General features: G+C 47.7%; 7 protein-coding genes across 7 annotated transcripts; 3 read left to right on the top strand and 4 right to left on the bottom strand.

Annotated features, from left to right (window-relative positions):
- Positions 1–238: 238 nt before the first annotated feature.
- Positions 239–4,463, bottom strand: TSTA_073390 (transmembrane glycoprotein, putative; the record flags this gene model as incomplete). The annotated part of the gene is made up of 2 exons (XM_002341295.1): positions 239–3,228; positions 3,824–4,463. The coding sequence occupies 2 exons, from the start codon at positions 4,461–4,463 to the stop codon at positions 239–241; spliced, it is 3,630 nt and encodes a 1,209-aa protein (XP_002341336.1).
- A 416-nt stretch (positions 4,464–4,879) lies between these two features.
- Positions 4,880–6,772, bottom strand: TSTA_073380 (CUE domain protein, putative). Its single transcript, XM_002341294.1, has 5 exons — positions 6,646–6,772; positions 6,294–6,588; positions 6,006–6,230; positions 5,666–5,947; positions 4,880–5,607 (listed from the first exon to the last, which is right to left on the bottom strand). The coding sequence occupies exons 1-5, from the start codon at positions 6,664–6,666 to the stop codon at positions 5,234–5,236; spliced, it is 1,197 nt and encodes a 398-aa protein (XP_002341335.1). The 5' UTR covers positions 6,667–6,772; the 3' UTR covers positions 4,880–5,233.
- A 154-nt stretch (positions 6,773–6,926) lies between these two features.
- On the top strand, positions 6,927–9,162 carry TSTA_073370 (ATP dependent RNA helicase, putative; the record flags this gene model as incomplete). Its single annotated transcript, XM_002341293.1, has 3 exons — positions 6,927–7,258; positions 7,316–8,971; positions 9,031–9,162. The coding sequence occupies exons 1-3, from the start codon at positions 7,034–7,036 to the stop codon at positions 9,160–9,162; spliced, it is 2,013 nt and encodes a 670-aa protein (XP_002341334.1). The 5' UTR covers positions 6,927–7,033.
- Positions 9,163–9,359: 197 nt separating this feature from the next.
- On the top strand, positions 9,360–10,165 carry TSTA_073360 (DUF1000 domain protein; the record flags this gene model as incomplete). The annotated part of the gene is made up of 3 exons (XM_002341292.1): positions 9,360–9,501; positions 9,568–9,679; positions 9,751–10,165. 3 exons carry the CDS (start codon positions 9,360–9,362, stop codon positions 10,163–10,165), a joined length of 669 nt encoding a protein of 222 aa, XP_002341333.1.
- TSTA_073350 (SNF7 family protein) lies at positions 9,937–11,370 on the bottom strand. Its single transcript, XM_002341291.1, has 3 exons — positions 11,137–11,370; positions 10,691–11,054; positions 9,937–10,635 (listed from the first exon to the last, which is right to left on the bottom strand). Exons 1-3 carry the CDS (start codon positions 11,178–11,180, stop codon positions 10,417–10,419), a joined length of 627 nt encoding a protein of 208 aa, XP_002341332.1. The 5' UTR covers positions 11,181–11,370; the 3' UTR covers positions 9,937–10,416.
- Positions 11,371–11,520: 150 nt separating this feature from the next.
- TSTA_073340 (AAA family ATPase/60S ribosome export protein Rix7, putative) lies at positions 11,521–13,963 on the top strand. Its single transcript, XM_002341290.1, has 3 exons — positions 11,521–11,610; positions 11,675–11,926; positions 11,987–13,963. Exons 1-3 carry the CDS (start codon positions 11,557–11,559, stop codon positions 13,901–13,903), a joined length of 2,223 nt encoding a protein of 740 aa, XP_002341331.1. The 5' UTR covers positions 11,521–11,556; the 3' UTR covers positions 13,904–13,963.
- Positions 13,964–14,000: 37 nt separating this feature from the next.
- Positions 14,001–16,515, bottom strand: TSTA_073330 (ribosome biogenesis protein Erb1, putative). Its single transcript, XM_002341289.1, has one exon. The coding sequence runs from the start codon at positions 16,461–16,463 to the stop codon at positions 14,130–14,132; it is 2,334 nt and encodes a 777-aa protein (XP_002341330.1). The 5' UTR covers positions 16,464–16,515; the 3' UTR covers positions 14,001–14,129.
- Between the last annotated feature and the right edge of the window lie 333 nt (positions 16,516–16,848).

Genomic DNA, 16,848 nt, shown 5'->3' with positions numbered 1-16,848 from the left:
TGCGGACGTTTGCAATTTCCGAAAATGTCATCCATAAAAACCATGATTCAATTCTTTACTACTACTGCTCCGGATAAATAAGTCATCAAACCCATTGAAAGAACAAATAAACCATGCCATATCCGAGGTATCTTGATAACGCCTGACCCAAACTCCAAGCCAAAACATGACCGACCCAGGACGACAATATCAACAGACAGAAAAAATTGATGTTCTACGTCAACAATCGAGACGGCCCCTATACAAATGCTAGATCACCCCGAAAACTACTATTTGCTGTCGGTTGAAGACTGTCACTACCCTCAATGCTGGGCCGTCGTTCCAGCGTGTTTGCGAGTCGCCAATGCCGAACGGCAGTAGGGCTACTATCTTGACACCCTGTTCGCAGCAGACTCATGCGCCGTACTCGACTACCACCTGCATCAGATATCGGAGAGAGTTCCGCGCTTTGTCGGATGGAATCAGCCTTGGTGACTTCTTCGGTATTGGACTGTTGTTGCGTTTGTGAATTCACGCGGTACCACTGTCGGCCTCCTTCAGGGTTCTCAAGTTCATCTATCAAATTATAATAGTCATCTGATCCCGTCAGAGACTCTCCAGACTCGAAGGGTTTCGCGCTTCTCATGCTGGTCTGACTCCAGAATCGTGGTAGTTCCGCAATGGCTTCCGTATAACGCTGGACTAAGCCTTGGCTAGTCCGATTCCTGTTGACAGGGAATGCTCCAACTTCGGAAATCTGCGACATTGGCCGTGCTTGTATTACCGAATTCCGGTTATCATCCTCATATATAGACGCTGATATGGTCGATACGGGGCGCACTGGATGCTGTTGTCGATCATCTGCAAAAGTAGATGTGGACACTGTGGTTTCAGCAATACTAGAGCTGCGACGAGCTTTCTCTAACGCACGGTAACCCGTGGAACCTGAGCTGTTCATCCTGGCTGAGAAGTAAGGATTGCCAGAATTGCGGTTGCGCGCTCGGCCTTGAATGAAAGCCTCGAGGGAATCAGGCTCTGGAGGCTCAGTAGATAGCGGTCTATTCGATCTCATGCTGGCTCGCTTTTGGTAGTCGCGGTGTCGCATTGACAGGCTTCCATCTCTGTTCCGTACATGAGGTGGGCGTGGGAACATAGTTGCAAGATTTTCAATGCTGGTGTCATCGCTCTGTAACGATACTTGCGTAGTATACCATGATCCTCCAACCACATCTGTTCGCAATGGACCAAATCCTCCAGCACCGTGACCTGCACCGCTAAGTCGAACCGGAAGCCCTGTTGCCGATATCCCACTCAAACGTCTAGAGTAGCGTTTGGATTTCGAAGACATGATGGAATCTCTCTTGATAGAGCGAGCTTGTATCGATTTGAGAGGCTCCCGTTTTGAATATCGCCGGCTACTGCGACGAGTAAACGGAGATGTTTGGGACACGCTTGTGCTTCTTGTGGGAGACACGTTGGGTGACGCCTGGATTTTCTCCGTACCCATAATGGAATTATCCCAATCCATGACAAAATTTTGAGGTTGGACAGAAACGCTAGGTGATTGGGCATGTCTTTGCTGTTGTTCATCTTCTAGAGAAGCAGTTTCCCACAGCGGATCTAATTCTAGCTGAGGAGGAGCGGAATCGTTCGAAGAGCCTGACGAGTTCGAAAGACTTCGCGACATCTCCGCGACCTCTGTTTCCATGTTCTTCTCTGGATGCGTGACTGGACCTGAATGTGTATCTCCAGCAGGGTTCTCTTCGTCTTTGTGTTTTGTGCCATCGATTCTGGACCTTCGTCGACGGCAGCAGACGAAGATAAAGATACCTGCTGCTGTTAATAACGCCACAGGTAATAACACGGCAGCAGCAATGATCCCAGCTTTGCGTCTGCTTGTGCCGTGATTTGTACCCGAAGAGGTCTGATTATCGCTGACAACGCCTGTCTTTCCAGACCTGAAAACACTGAGGTTCAGGTTTCGCGTCTCCTCAATCGATCCTTGAGTAGCTGTCAATTTAATTGGGAATGTCTGAGGTGTCAAGTCCTTTGGCACGTCTCCAGAGATCATCTTAGTCGCCAGGTCGTAATGGGCCCAGGAGGACGCTGCACCCAAATCAACTCGCAGTTGGACCGAGTCATCACTCAATAAAGACTTGTCGAATGAGTAGGAGAATTTTTCACCGATTGTGGCATTGCAGCTTTCTACACCCTTTGCAAAGAGTTGCGAGACTCGAAGATAGAGCTCCAGTTTGGCATTGTCGTCATAGATGTCGCCTACAGTGATTGTGATGTTCTGATTGTCAGCGTCATTGGGAACTATTCCGCTAAGAGAGAGTGTGTCGTTGTCAAGCTTGAGCCAGGATGGCCCGTCAACGCTAAAATGCGACAGATTCTTTGCAGTGACACTATGGTTATCCAATGAAAGATCGTCAATGAAATGTGGTGTGCTAAACGGCTGACCACGAGTGAAATTGAGGGTCTGAGCAGTTTGTCCGAATGACAATATATGCTGGCTTACAACAATCTCAAAGGTCACCATAGCCGCGCTGAATCCGGCGGCGTCAGACGCTATGAGATTGAAGCTGAATGATTGAGGGACCGATGATGGATTTGATGGACTATTACCGGTAAATTTGAGATTGTTCGACGGATCGAATGATATCCACGACGGTAGAGGAGCATTGTACGGCGCAGATGTCGCATAGTAAACAGTATTTGCTTGGGTATTGGCGAATATCTCTTTGGGATCGAAGTTTATGGTGAATGCTTGCCCAGGATGCATAAAGACAGTTGCTGGACCAGATGTTGAGCCACTCTTTGCTAGCTGGGGTAGAAGAGACTTCCCAGTTCGTGGGCCCGATTCACTAGAAACAACCAGCGTTACGCTCATTGATGCTGATCCGGATTGATCAGCAGCGACAAGAAGGAATTGCGGTGCACCAGCATCATTCGTGCTTGGAGTTCCATATAGGGTCTGACTCGTCGTGTCCACCTTCAACCATGATGGAGCATTTGATAATGAATACTGTAAGCCAGTGCCGCTATTGATAAAAGTGCCGCCCGAAAAAGTGAAGTTGAAAGGTTGAGACACACGAGCAACAGGGGGTAACTGCGAATTAATCGGATAGTTTGGTGTTGGAATTGCATCAACAATGTTGGCTAACATCAGCAAGAGCATCACAGCCAATTTCGATGCCATAGTCGTCGAAAAAGCCATGATGTGCTCGACTTCCAGGTAAGTATAGACTGCAAATGCCGCCAGAAGCCTCAAGGTGATGATGAAAGTCTGGGAAGTCTTCGGCTCGAGGTACCACGTCCAGAAGACGTCGATGGAAGAGTTGCCCGGACATCGAGGCAAAAGGCAGAAATCCTTTTTCTTATCTCAGGTTGAAAGGGATACTCCCAGGGCGTGCCTACGCGAAGCGCGTAAAGCATTGCTGGAAGCCGTGGTAGAGTATGTCTGATGTCAGAAATGCACACACATGGCTGGAAAGGCTTATGTAGGTCGCATAAGAAAGTTGCATATGCGATAGACAGCTTGGAGTGCGCCGAGATTCACGTTCGGGACGTGTATGGAGTCAGCAAGGGGCATTCCGAAGGATGGCACTTGACCTAGGGGTAAGACACGGCCCAGAATCCAGGAACGTACACTAGCAGGTCTGCGCTCCTGGAAAAGGGAGAAGGCACACGGTATGTAGCAAATTAACGATCAATAAGGTAAATTTGCTCTAGGCATACCTATTCGCTCCGTCGAATCTGGGAGGGAGTTTTCGTGCCAGACTGGGGATGGCTAGATTGAAGCGAACAGCGACATTTAAAGGTTAAAGAGCAAGGACCATACGTATCCCCGTTCTCCCTTTAGCATAATAATCAGGTACCTCCTCCTTCTCCTCGAATCCGCACTTGGTGTACAGACTTCGCGCAGGTACCCGCGCCTTATCAACCCACAACTGAATATACTCGCAACCCGGCTCATTATTTACCAATCTCTCTTTGATTGCATGTACCAATAATCGTTCACCAATACCTTTGCGCCGGTACGCGTCTACAACACACAATTTATGTAACAGTGCGATATTGCGATGTCGTACATATACAAGGTAAGCAACCACAACCACATTATCACCACGGGGTCCGCCATTGTCATTATCACTGTGAGCTTTGGTAGTAGTAGCGTAAAGAACTCTCGTGTTAGATTTCTTCCATAACTTGATATCAAATTCAAACGCTTCGTTGGTCGGGAACGTTCTCTTCTCGATGCGGGCTATCTTGGTGAGAATTTCGAGTGCTTCAGAACGTGACGAGGAATGGAGATCTGCAATTTCGAGACATACTTCCATTTTCTTCTTCCTAGGACTTTTATTTGCCAAAGTGTCGGAATTGAGGGATGGTAGATCTTGAGAATGATGTGAATGAACAGTAGAAATCAGGAAGAGAGCTTGTTGAATTAAATGCGTCTCGCGAAAAAAGATGACTTCCATGTCGGAGTTAATTAAATCGCTCCGATTGGCTGTCATTTTGGGTATTGCATGTAAACTTAGCGCGTCAACACTCACGACGCACGTCGCTCTTGAGTTTAATCTTATCAACCTCAGCAACCTCCCAACCCACATAGAAGTCAAAGCAAAAATGCCCTCCCAACAAGACGAAAAGCGCCAAGCAGCGCGTGAAGTCATTGACATCCTCTATGAAATTTCAACATTACTGGTACCTCCAAAAATCCCTTAATTCGTAGTTCGCATGGAACTGACTGACAGTAACAAGAATACGCATCTCGATAGAACTGAATTGTCGTTGTGTGTATCCCTTATTGAGAATGGGGTTAATCCTGATGCGCTTGCTGTATGTCTCCCTTCTGTTCTAGGGTGGCTTTTGTACTGATGTGATCGATAGACTGTTATCAAGGATTTGAGGAAAGAAGCGCCTCCTCGGGAAGATGTTGATGGATGATCATTGATCTTTCTATTGATACGGGATTACGTTTTATGCGCTATGAATTTACGATAGGATTATGAGGCTACCCGAACAATTACAACCCATTTGGCGAGATACCGGCTACGAGATATCTGGAGGACAACAAGACACTAATTGCACAACATCATACAGTGCGACCATATGAGACAGACGAATGGATACTATCAAAAACATCTTCATGGTTGATGGGATATCTCAGAAATCAAATTGTATGAAAAAAAAGATCGTACACCACACGCAACACACAGAGCATCCAAATCAAACAACCAAAAACGCATCATTTATCATCCGCCTTCTTACTTGCATCTTTCGAATTAGAACCAACCTCTGACTCTATAGCCTCTGACGTCAGTTTCTTGAGTGGGTCTTCTCCAGCCGGACCATCCTTGGGTTTATTCTCTCGCTCGTCTTCGCTATCGCCGAGACTGAAAGGGTCATTCTCTCCGATGGGGGAGTGACTGGTCGTGGAAAGAGGTTGCCATTTGCTTGACTTGCCTCCTGTTGGTGGCGGGGTTTTGGTTGTTTTCGGGGCGTCATAGAGATTGTCGATTTCTTCTGGTGGGCCGTCTTGGAAGGATACTTTTCGTCGTTCTTGCGAGGTATTGGCAGGTCTGATGTTTGCTAGAGGACGAGCAGGGCGTGGAGGAGGTGCTATCCAGAGTTAGTAAGACTAAACAAATGATAAATGGCAAGGGTTAAGGAGGGCAACCCTCTGAATCCCTCAATTCTAGCGCTGAAAAGTCATCTCCGAGAACCTGCGGGTCTGCATCGTAGCGTTCCCGATCACCGCTGCGTCGGGCAGAATCGCCGCTTCGTCGTGTGCGGCCATAGGTTTGAGTCTCTCCGTGTGATTGAAGATATCCTGAAGCAGTCTCCTCTTCATCTTCGTCGCCATCGAGCTTTTTCTTAAAGTTCTGTACCCATGCATTGACTTTGGACTGGGTTTCGAGGAAACCTTTGCGAATGTTGTCTCTGATCACAGGCAAATCATCTGTACACCAATAAGCAAGAGAAGAAAGCTTTATAGTCAGTAAAATGTGACAACGAACCATCAAAAAAGTTGCGCTCTCGCTCCTCTGAATGTTCACTTCCATAACCGGAACCCTGCCTGCCACGAGGTTGCGAATCACCAAAGTGTTCCGCTAAACGACGAGCATATAACTCATCTTCACGTAATTGCTGCTGGGTAGTTGAAGTTGCCGGATAAGAAGGTCGTGGAGGTTTTGCCGGTGGTGGTGGTGGGAGCTCTTCTTGGGCAGAGGGATCCGTCATGCCTGTCAGAATTTCCAGTGTTATTGACAAAGCCTGTAACAAGCTTGACCGTCAAATTGACCAACCTAGAAGTGCATGAAAGGCCCTTTCCACGTTGTACCCGCTAGCCGTCAAGACAGCCTTGACTACACTTGCATCGATCGATGGGAACGCTTCCTTGAGCGTTTCTTCTGCTTGTTTTCGCGGATCGACCGGTCGTGGTGGTTTCGGCGGAGGAACTTCAGCACTGGTCTCTGGGTTGGAAGGTGTAGAGAGGATGCCTGTCTCCTGGGGCTCATCGTCAAAGTCTAACGGCCGTGCAGTAGTAGGAGACTCTGGATTGGAAGTGTTGATTCCCCCCGAGTATTTGGTAGGGGTTTGCTGCGGGGTTTCGTATTTAATGATGGTAATTCCATCTGAAAGGGACAAGGAGCTTACCACTTTCCCCTCGTCAGCCATAATGAATATATTCAATGGTAGCCAAATATTGAAATCAAGATTCGAATCTTCCCAAGTTGTATGGAAATTAAAGAAGCAAACTGGACTTGGGGGGTCAGGTTGCCGCGTATGAGAATGTAGATTGATTGCAGCCTATCACGACAACAAGCTCAGCGGCCATTGCATCACTTTCCGCTGCCAAGCCACACACTGCACCGCCACTGCTAACCATTGGGCCAAGACTTTCATGTGGCTTGCTCTTCTACATCTTTTTGTCCTCCATCGACAATGGGATATAGCTCCCAAGTCTTGGATATGACCATATGGGCTCTTTATTGTCAAATCAGGTGGATCAGGAGGAAGTCATATCTTCCTGAAAGTCGGTCCAATGGCTGATGAGCTCAATCTATCTTCGACCTTTATTCCCGCCCTGTATAAGCCTTCATCGCTTCTGTCCATTGCTCGATATAGGGAGAAGCTTTTATACCTTATTGAGGCTTTCCCGGTAACGATAGTTGTTGGGCAGACTGGAAGTGGCAAAACGACACAATTACCCCAATTCCTGGATCAAGCAGGATGGACGGCCGATGGGAAGGTCATTGGGGTGACGCAGGTTTGACTCCCTTCAAGTCTTGTTATCATGCACTGGAATATACTGATCAGGAAATAGCCGCGTCGAGTAGCAGCGACTACAGTTGCTCGCAGAGTCGCTGATGAAATGCGGTGCAAGCTGGGAGAAGAAGTAGGCTATTCAATCAGATTTGAGGACGTCACATCCGCTGCTACAAGAATCAAGTTTCTTACAGATGGGTTGTTACTTCGAGAAGCACTTGTTGACCCTTTGCTGTCTCGTTACTCAGTGATTATGGTCGATGAGGCTCACGAACGTTCTATCAGCACTGATATTTTGCTTGGAATACTGAAGAAGATAATGAAGAAACGTCCTGAGCTCCGCATTATTATCAGCAGTGCTACTTTGCAAGCTGAGCAGTTCTTACGATTTTTCTGTGGCGATAAGGCGATCATTGAAGGACAGGGTGAAGAACTTGGAGGCGATGTTGGGCGCATTATTAGTCTTGAAGGCCGAATGTACCCGGTTGATATCCTTTTTCTGGAGAGCCCAGCGGAGGAGTATGTTGAAAGGGCCATTAAGACGGTCTTTGATATCCATTCTCAAGAGGACGAAGGTGACATACTCATCTTCCTGACTGGGCGAGAAGAGATTGAACAGACAGTCCAAATGATCTCAGAACGAGCTGCTATGCTCCATCCAAAAGCAAAATCCCTACTTCCGCTCCCTCTCTACGCTGGCCTAACTACAGAACAACAAATGTATATTTTTGAACCTACGCCAGAAAACACGCGCAAAGTGGTGGTATCGACAAATATTGCCGAGGCCTCAGTGACAATTGACGGGGTTGTTTTTGTTATTGATTGTGGATTTGTCAAGATCCGGGCTTACAACCCAAAGACCGGCATTGAGACATTGACAGCGACGCCGATATCTAAAGCCTCAGCAACGCAACGTGCCGGTCGAGCCGGAAGAACAAAGCCGGGTAAATGTTTTCGTCTATATACCCAACATTCCTACGAGGCGTTACCTGACATGGGCATACCGGAGATTCAACGATCAAACTTGGCACCGGTTGTCATGCAGCTGAAAGCTCTTGGTATTGACAATGTCGTACGCTTTGACTTTCTTTCGCCCCCTCCTGCTGAATTGATGACGCGTGCGCTAGAGCTTCTGTACTCCCTCGGAGCAGTGGATGACTATGCCAAACTGACAAAACCTACGGGATATCGTATGGCCGAACTCGGTGTTGAGCCAATGCTTGCCAAGGTCTTACTCAGTGCATCTAGTTTTAATTGTTTGAGCGAGATTCTCTCTATTGCTGCCATGCTCAGCTTACAGGGCTCCCTGTGGGTACAGCATGACGGTGGTAAAGACGAAACAGAAGGCGCACGAAGGAAGTTTGCAGTTGAAGAGGGAGATCATATGACGTATTTGAATGTGTATCAGGCATTCATCACCAACGGCAAGAAGGACTCGAAATGGTGCAGAGACAATTTGCTTAACTATAAGTCCTTGACTCGAGCTGTAAGCGTTCGTGCCCAGTTGAAGCGCTATCTTGAGCGGTTTGGATTGGAAGTCGATTCGAATCCTTCAATCTCTTCTGCTTCAACAGATATCAACAAAGCAGAGCAGATCCGCCGGTGTCTCACCACGGGATACTTTGCACATGCTGCCAAAATGCAGCCTGACGGGAGCTTCAGGACCGTGAGCGGGGGGTTGACTTTACATACTCACCCGAGCTCATTGATGTTTGTAAGTTTCCAACTGAATCCAGATTGAAGGCCATTGCTAACTTTGCCCCTCTGTCATAGAACCGCAAAGCTGATTGGGTCATATTCCATGAAATCCTGGAAACCGGAGAAAAGACCTTCATCCGCGATATCACCAAGATTGAGAGAAGTTGGCTGGTGGAATATGCTCCTGAATACTATCGATTATCATAGGGAAGAGCACGTGCTGCACGTGGGGAGCATCACCTTTTGGTGAAGGTGGGGGGCTTGATTAGGGCTGTCCCGCTTCGGTGCGGATCAATTTCATTTATTTGTAGCTACTTCGATGATAATCTTTCTCTACCAGACACTTCTCACTCTGCTTCACCATGCTCCTCTCCATGTAATCTACCTTTGCTATTGATACAACAATGTCGGGTCATCATCATCACGATCACGGCCATGGAGATCATTGTCACGATGAGGGACACGATCATTCCAATGACATCACTCCTGCCCTCCAATCACTGTTGTACTCTCAGATACAATTTGATATGGTGTCTACATTGAATGGTACAAATCCTTAAGACTAACACATTCATGCAACAAGCACTGACAAATGAAATACCCTACATATAGAATCCGTCCCTCGCGCCGGTACCGCAGTTCTCCAAAAGTCCTGGGCTGAACGATTAATTGAACAACCTGAGCTCGAGAGCGATGCCGACGAACAGCTTCTGATGCACATTCCGTAAGCAATCCTTATACTTTACAGGAAGCCCTTGAAGCTGAAGATAACGCAATGGACTAAAAGGCTTCAAGATTTGCAGGACAAGTGAAACTGCACTCACTCCTGATATACACAGCTCCGACCCCATGTGCTCCCAAGACCGTGAAGCTCTTCAAGAACCGAAATGACCTCGATTTCTCCATGGCGTCGGATTTGAAACCGACCCAGATCCTTGAAATTCCGCAACCTGTTACGGGGACTGACGTCTTTGACCTTCCCCTTAATCGCGCACTGTGGAACACTACTACGTCCATCACCCTGTTCTTCGAAGACAACTGGGGCGAGGAAGAGACTACCAGGATCGGGTACCTTGGATTCAAGGGACAGTTTATGGCGCTGAACCGGGAGCCTGTCAGTGTCATGTACGAAGCAGCTGCGAACCCCAGTGACCATGTGGCTATCCAGGGTGTGCAAGGAATTGGAGGGAGGATTATGCCGGGACAATAATCATTAGCAGCATTCGAGATGTTTGCATTACCACTGCGACGAAAATGATACCACTTTATGATTAACGTGATGTGTCTATGATTCCGCTAATTAGAATATACGAGAATGCGAAACTGTACAATACCCAGCCACCTATGCGTGTATGCTCCATAAAACTGTGACGTGAACGCGCAATGACTCTATCAAATCCATTGACCTTGCGCCTAGGATATAGAATCTGTGTAAAATGTAGTTGGTGGGCCCATCTATCCCTAAGCAGCCAACATAGCAGCTCGCTCTTGCGCTCTTGCCTTGGCTCTTGTTCTTGCTTGTTCCTTTTTCTGCTCTTCTGTCATTCCGGGAAGGGCGGCTGTGGGCGCATTAGGCATTTCAACGGTACCCTCGACCTCCCTTTGTAGAGCTTCGAGCTCATCTTCAACTTCATCCTCGTCTTGGTTGGACATTTGTCCGGCTAACATTTGGCTGATTTCCTATATTCCATAGTATTAGAGTAAGTCCAATCAGTACTAAAGAGATAATACTAACCTCCTGGTATGCCCTAGCCTCTTCCGTCTCACCCATCAATTTCTCAACAGCAGCTAATCCGCCCATTTCTTTATTTATAGCCTGTAGAACCTGCGTACCCTGCTGCAGCCCAAATAGCACATCCTTCTGAACCAACGCAAACTCGACCTGAGACGTCAGTTGCTCCAATTGCGCCAACTGAGCATCTGTTTTCGCTAGAAGGGTTTCCTGATATTTCTTTCGACGAAGTGCTAATAGGGCACGTTTCTTATCGTTCTTTGCCAAACATTCCTTGGCGATCTCTGTTTCCCGATCGGTCAAGGTTATGATGCGTTTTTGGTAATCGTGGAGTTTGTCGCGTTGGATTTTGAGGTTTAGGATTGCTCTGCATTTCCGGAGTTAGTGGGTGTTCGCTCTCCTAGACATCACATAAAAATCGAATGAAAAGGGAAATGATGGCGACAGACCTGTCTTGAGCAGATATCTTGTTGGAACTACTGGCATTTCCCATGTCTGAAGCATCGTCCCTTGTCGATAACAAGGGGTAGCCTTCGGCGAGGAGGCGATGACGTTGATCGTTGCGGCCTGGGTCGTACTGATGACAGTAGTCAACGCCGGTCAAACCACGCGTGAGACAACTATATAGAAGTGATCAAAGACATGATTCCTGACTCGTTTAAATTTCCATCGCTACTTTGTGTACTGAAAGTAAATACGGAGCTTGTTATGATGGTGAGCAAGTGTCTAGATCGGCCAATGATAAGCGGGGTCCGGAAGATTGTTGATCCGGCGATCGATAAGCCCGAAAAAATATTGATATCTCCGCAGGAACAAACAACAATAGGACTGTCATTCAATATACGCTGTTCATCGATTAAATCAACATCATGCCTTACAGAAGTAAGGGGAGACCAAGTCTGAGCCATAGCTTGGACAAAGAGGTAACTAAATATCTGCTACTAATTGGCGACGACATAAACTAATAAAAAAACTTTCTTTCTGCAGATCTACCAAATTGTGCGCAAAATTGCAGACGAGCAGCAGGCCGAGACAGGCAAGACCCGACTCACTACATATTCAATATACGATACGATTAGAAAGTCCAATTCGAGTTTGAATCGAAAACCGAAGAAACTGCTCGAAGACAGCATTGAGCGCGTACTAGAAGTTGTTCAAAGCGATCTTCGGGGTGACGACGAGTCGGATTCGGTGAATGGAGATTTTGAGGGGTTGGAAAATGAGAAAGTTGATCAAATAGTAAAGCAGTCCGCACAATCATTGAAGTTTGAAAGGGTCAAATATACTGATTCGTGCTAGGAATCCAATGGTTTAAACAGGAGTATTGTCAGTGCCTGGTCAACATCTGCCAAACCGTCACCTGCTCCTCGGAAAGGAAACGAATCATCTGCTGTTGAAGGCTCGGCGCAATCCACGGGGGCTAAAAGACGTCAAAATGCGGGAGAATCAGTACCCAAGAGGAGGAAGGCGGATCATACCATAGACAAATCACCGCCAACTCATGTCAGTTTATCAGATCTCGGCGGTATGGACGAAGTTTTGCAGGAGTTGGGAGATTTGATTATATTACCCATGACACGCCCACAAATTTTCACATCCTCCAAGGTCCAACCTCCGCGTGGTGTGCTCTTACATGGACCGCCAGGATGTGGTAAGACTATGCTTGCAAATGCATTTGCTGCCGACTTGGGTGTCCCCTTCATCTCCATATCCGCTCCATCTGTGGTCTCTGGTATGTCTGGCGAGTCTGAAAAAGCTCTGCGAGAACATTTCGACGAGGCAAAGAAGGTAGCTCCGTGTTTAATCTTTATCGACGAGATTGATGCAATCACGCCGAAAAGAGAGAGCGCCCAACGAGAGATGGAAAAGCGTATTGTGGCCCAGTTGTTGACTTGTATGGACGATCTGGCCTTGGAGAAGACCAACGGCAAGCCTGTCATTGTTCTGGCCGCTACCAATCGACCTGATAGCTTGGATCCCGCATTGCGACGAGGTGGTCGATTCGACAAGGAGATCAATCTGACTGTTCCCTCGGAACCTGTGCGGGAGCAGATTCTCCGTACTTTGACTCGGAAAATGCAACTTGCGGATGATTTAGATTTTCAGACTCTAGCTAAACGAACCGCAGGTTTCGTTGGCGCGGATCTAAATGATCTGGTCTCCACTGCAGGAGCTGCGGCAATCAAGCGATATCTTGAACTACTCAAGGCGAATACTGGCGAAGAGATGGATATCGAAGGGGAGACAGAGCAAGATCTAACCGAAAAAGTCAAGGAGATACGTCGCTTGATCAAGCATGCCAAAGAAGCACCTATGGGACAGGAAACCAATCCTGTCTTAGTATCAAATGCAGATTTCTTTACAGCTTTGCCCAAGATTCAACCCTCTTCTAAACGTGAAGGCTTCGCAACTATCCCGGATACTACATGGGCAGATATTGGTGCTCTTGGTGGAATTCGGGACGAATTGGTCACAGCCGTGGTCGATCCTATCAAGAATCCAGAGATATATGCCAAAGTTGGCATTACAGCGCCTACTGGTGTTCTACTCTGGGGTCCTCCCGGTTGTGGTAAGACCTTGTTAGCAAAGGCCGTCGCAAATGAATCCCGTGCAAACTTCATTAGTATCAAGGGCCCCGAACTTTTGAATAAATACGTCGGTGAATCGGAGCGAGCAGTTCGTCAAGTCTTTGTTCGTGCCAGGTCATCTATTCCCTGTGTAATCTTCTTCGACGAATTGGATGCCCTGGTACCCCGTCGAGACGACGCGCTATCCGAAAGCTCCGCACGAGTCGTCAACACCCTCTTGACTGAACTCGATGGCCTAGGTAGCAACCGCCAAGGAATTTATATAATCGCAGCCACAAATCGACCCGACATAATCGATCCCGCTATGCTTCGACCAGGCCGTCTTGAGACTTTACTATTCGTCAATTTACCGGGACCAAGTGAACGTGCGGAGATCCTGGAAACACTCGTTCGCAACCTACCTATTGAATTCAACGACCAAATGCGCACCTTGGCTGAAAGTTGCGAGGGTTATAGTGGTGCGGATATTGGCAGTTTATTGCGCAGGGCTGGTTATTCGGCCATTAAGAGAAGGGATATGATTCGTTTTGAGGATTTTGTGGCTGCGAAAGAGCATATTAGACCTAGTGTGACGGATATGAGGAAGTATGAGAGGTTGAGGAGGGATTGGAGTAGCGGTGCGGTATAGTTTCTATTGTTGATAGATGACATTAAGTATTTAGATATTCTTGCGAACGTGATATTATCATGATATCCACACATTCGATCTACTTCTGTCCTAGGTTGACATGTGATGAAAAAATCTCATTAATGCACCATCTACGTGGGGCAAAGTGCTTATGTACATAACTTTTGTAACGCCCTTATGTTCTAAATATAATCAAAAAGGTTCAATATCATGGAAAACCGAATATCTAGCACCACAAACGACATGTACCATCCGCACCAGCAGAGACACACCATGGCTGAGTAGGGTGCCAATCGAGATCCAGGATACCAAGTTCACCAGTAATCTTATGGCCACGCAATACCTTAAGTGGAACGATGCTGGCATTACTGAGCATATCACCGGTAACGCTGCCGTGGAAGATTTGCAGTGAGCCGTCGTCACTGGCATCTGCGAACAAAGGATAACGGCTGCTCGGGTGGAATTTGACGGCTCGGATGGCTTTACTGTGATAACGGAGGGTTTTGTATGGGTGTGCTGATAGGTCGAGATCGTGCCATAGGAGCCGACGGTCATAGGATCCGACAATGAGGTTGTCACCGCCAGACGTTGAGGAGGAATGAGGGTGGATATCGAAGGATGAGATCCATCTGGCACCGGGTTGCAGGATTTTGACCAGGAGTTGACGTGACAGATCGTATGCGCGGATGGTGCGTTGGTTGGCGACGAAAAGGATAGGCTTGGAGGGATGGAAATGAGCAGCTTGAGGGGGACCACCTCCCTTGAGTCGGCGCCTAAAAGGGTTTTGCGTGACGTGTTTTGAAAGTGTATGGATCGCAATAGCTTGATGTGCAGGAGTGGAAGATCCGGGACAAACGGTAACAAAGTAGTCTCCTCGGCGATGCCATGAAACGGACTTTGCAACATATCGTAATGGTATTGTGATGCACACTCCAGACTCAGCAAACTCCGCAGACGGTCGAATCCAGTTCGTAGGAGTACTCTTTGACTCTGTATCTCCGTTCTTAGAGGCAGACTTGTTGGCCGCATAGCCCCAACCGGCATCAAGAAGTTCCAAACTGGCCTTTTCAAGCTCAGGATTGACGATCTGGGGAACGGCGAGATGAAGATCATCTCCACAGGCAATGCAAAGTATGACAGCATCCTGGCCAGGACGCCAGCGGACTACATTGATAGGTTCATCATCACTCAATTTCGCGGACCAGAGCTGGCGACCCGTGAGAATCTCCCAAACACGCACTGTTCCGTCATCACCTCCGCTAGCCAACCATTGTCCAGTAGGATCAACTGATACAGAGCGTACACGGCCAGTGTGCCCTCTGAAAAGGGTTGCACATGCCGTGGGGAAAGGTTTGAGTTCATCCGGGCTCGGTAACTTGGGGAGTAAACTTTCGGGGTCGATATTGAGTTTGCTTCTCCTGACCCTAGGGGCGAGATATAAGTCCAGGCAACGCTCAAACTTCTCTTTGACAAAGTTTTCATATCCAGGGACCTTCCGCAGAGCACCGTAATCTGTTGGAAGATACTCTCTTTCTCGATCCTCTTCATCAGCTTCCTCCCATGCCTTTCGCTCTTTCTTGTCTGGCAAATACTCGGGAGGGGGATGGTAGCTTTCCTCGTAACCAGGAGGAGGCAATTTGGGCGCTGGAACGTTCATAATGTGGTCTGGGCGTGGAGATTCGTCTGCCCAAATATCATAGCGGATCAGACCGTCATCTGCCTCGTCCTCTTCTGCTGGTGGTTTATAAGGAAGGATGCGGCCTTCCCGGATGGCTCGTACAATCTTCATCACACGCTTCGCTTCATGCTTGGAAGGAACGAATCGACGTTTCGGTTCAGGTGCTGCGCTAAGAGGCATTATCTCCTGCTTACTGGTGAACCATTCAACCGTGGGCTCGTAAGGGTTGTAACCTTCCTCGGGTATCTCGTTCATTTGAACTTTTCGTAGCAATTCTAGCTCGTCTTGAGTGAGTTCCAAGGGTCTTCCTGTCGAAGGATCGGTAAGACCTGTCCAGCCCTTAGGGACTTCTATGCTATCTAATAGAGCATCCAATGCCTCGCCCTTAGCGGGACGCATGATCTTCTTTCCGTTGATATCATAACCGATGTGAGGATATTGGTCGTAGAATGAGAGAGGAATATTGCCAATTGTGTTTGCGTTGTCATCTGCATCCGAATAGTCCGAATTATCGTCTGGATTGATCTCGTCATACACGTATCGCTCGTTTCCATTGGCGTCTACCTCGACTCGGTAATTGGGCTCATCGAAGTCGTCTTCGTCCCTAGTTTGGGATGGACGCTTCGTGTTGCTGCTGACTTCCCCAGTTTTATCTTCAATATCAGACGGGACTTCATCGCTGTCAATGTCGGACTCGCTGTCATCTTCCTCGTCGCTGAACTCATTGATTATTTCAACCTCGGAATCGCTTTCGTCCGACAAATCATGAGCGCCGTCAGAAAGGTCTAAATTATTCAATTCATCGCCGGAGACAATACTCGTGTCTGGTTCGACATCGCGAGTAACTGCTTTCCGCTTCTTTGATTCCTTTGCAGGGGCCATTGTGACTGTGTTAACCTCTGCACTGATCTGGTTCTGTTATGCGTGCTGGGCCAGACTTTTTGATGCTAAACAAAATTATTTTTCTCTTACGGTCCGTACCGCCCACGTGACACACCGCCTGCCGCATTAAGCTGCGGCCCCGCCTTATCACCGAAGGCGCCGCGACTTTCGATGGTCTCGACGACCACAGGAACTTCTTATCTTGGGATTATTCACTGTTCATCTCTTCAACCTTTCATCGACGCATCTCTGCGCCAGCAGGTTTCATTTGTTGTATTTTGCAGCGACCCTCGTCCAAAAGCAAGATACAACACTTATCAGACGAATCTTCTCTATTATCGGTTTAGGTACGCTTCAGCCAATCATCAGCTAGATTTGAACATTT

This window comes from Talaromyces stipitatus, genomic scaffold (assembly GCF_000003125.1).
Source record: "Talaromyces stipitatus ATCC 10500 scf_1105507295523 genomic scaffold, whole genome shotgun sequence".
NCBI classification, from domain to species: Eukaryota; Fungi; Ascomycota; class Eurotiomycetes; order Eurotiales; family Trichocomaceae; genus Talaromyces; species Talaromyces stipitatus.
This window is presented reverse-complemented; position numbering and strand designations above follow the sequence as displayed.

Coding starts and splice junctions, on each gene's coding strand:
- TSTA_073380 (XM_002341294.1), bottom strand. CDS start 6,666: ATGGCTGACGAGGGGAAAGTG. Junction 6,231..6,293: donor GGCCTTTCATGCACTTCTAG/GTTGGTCAATTT, acceptor AAATTCTGACAG/GCATGACGGATCCCTCTGCC. Junction 5,608..5,665: donor AGAATTGAGGGATTCAGAGG/GTTGCCCTCCTT, acceptor AACTCTGGATAG/CACCTCCTCCACGCCCTGCT.
- TSTA_073350 (XM_002341291.1), bottom strand. CDS start 11,180: ATGGGAAATGCCAGTAGTTCCAACAAGATATCTGCTCAAGACAG. Junction 11,055..11,136: donor AAGATATCTGCTCAAGACAG/GTCTGTCGCCAT, acceptor CCGGAAATGCAG/AGCAATCCTAAACCTCAAAA. Junction 10,636..10,690: donor AGGCTAGGGCATACCAGGAG/GTTAGTATTATC, acceptor TATGGAATATAG/GAAATCAGCCAAATGTTAGC.
- TSTA_073340 (XM_002341290.1), top strand. CDS start 11,557: ATGCCTTACAGAAGTAAGGGGAGACCAAGTCTGAGCCATAGCTTGGAC. Junction 11,611..11,674: donor GCCATAGCTTGGACAAAGAG/GTAACTAAATAT, acceptor TTCTTTCTGCAG/ATCTACCAAATTGTGCGCAA. Junction 11,927..11,986: donor ATGAGAAAGTTGATCAAATA/GTAAAGCAGTCC, acceptor GATTCGTGCTAG/GAATCCAATGGTTTAAACAG.
- TSTA_073330 (XM_002341289.1), bottom strand. CDS start 16,463: ATGGCCCCTGCAAAGGAATCAAAGAAGCGGAAAGCAGTTACTCGCGAT.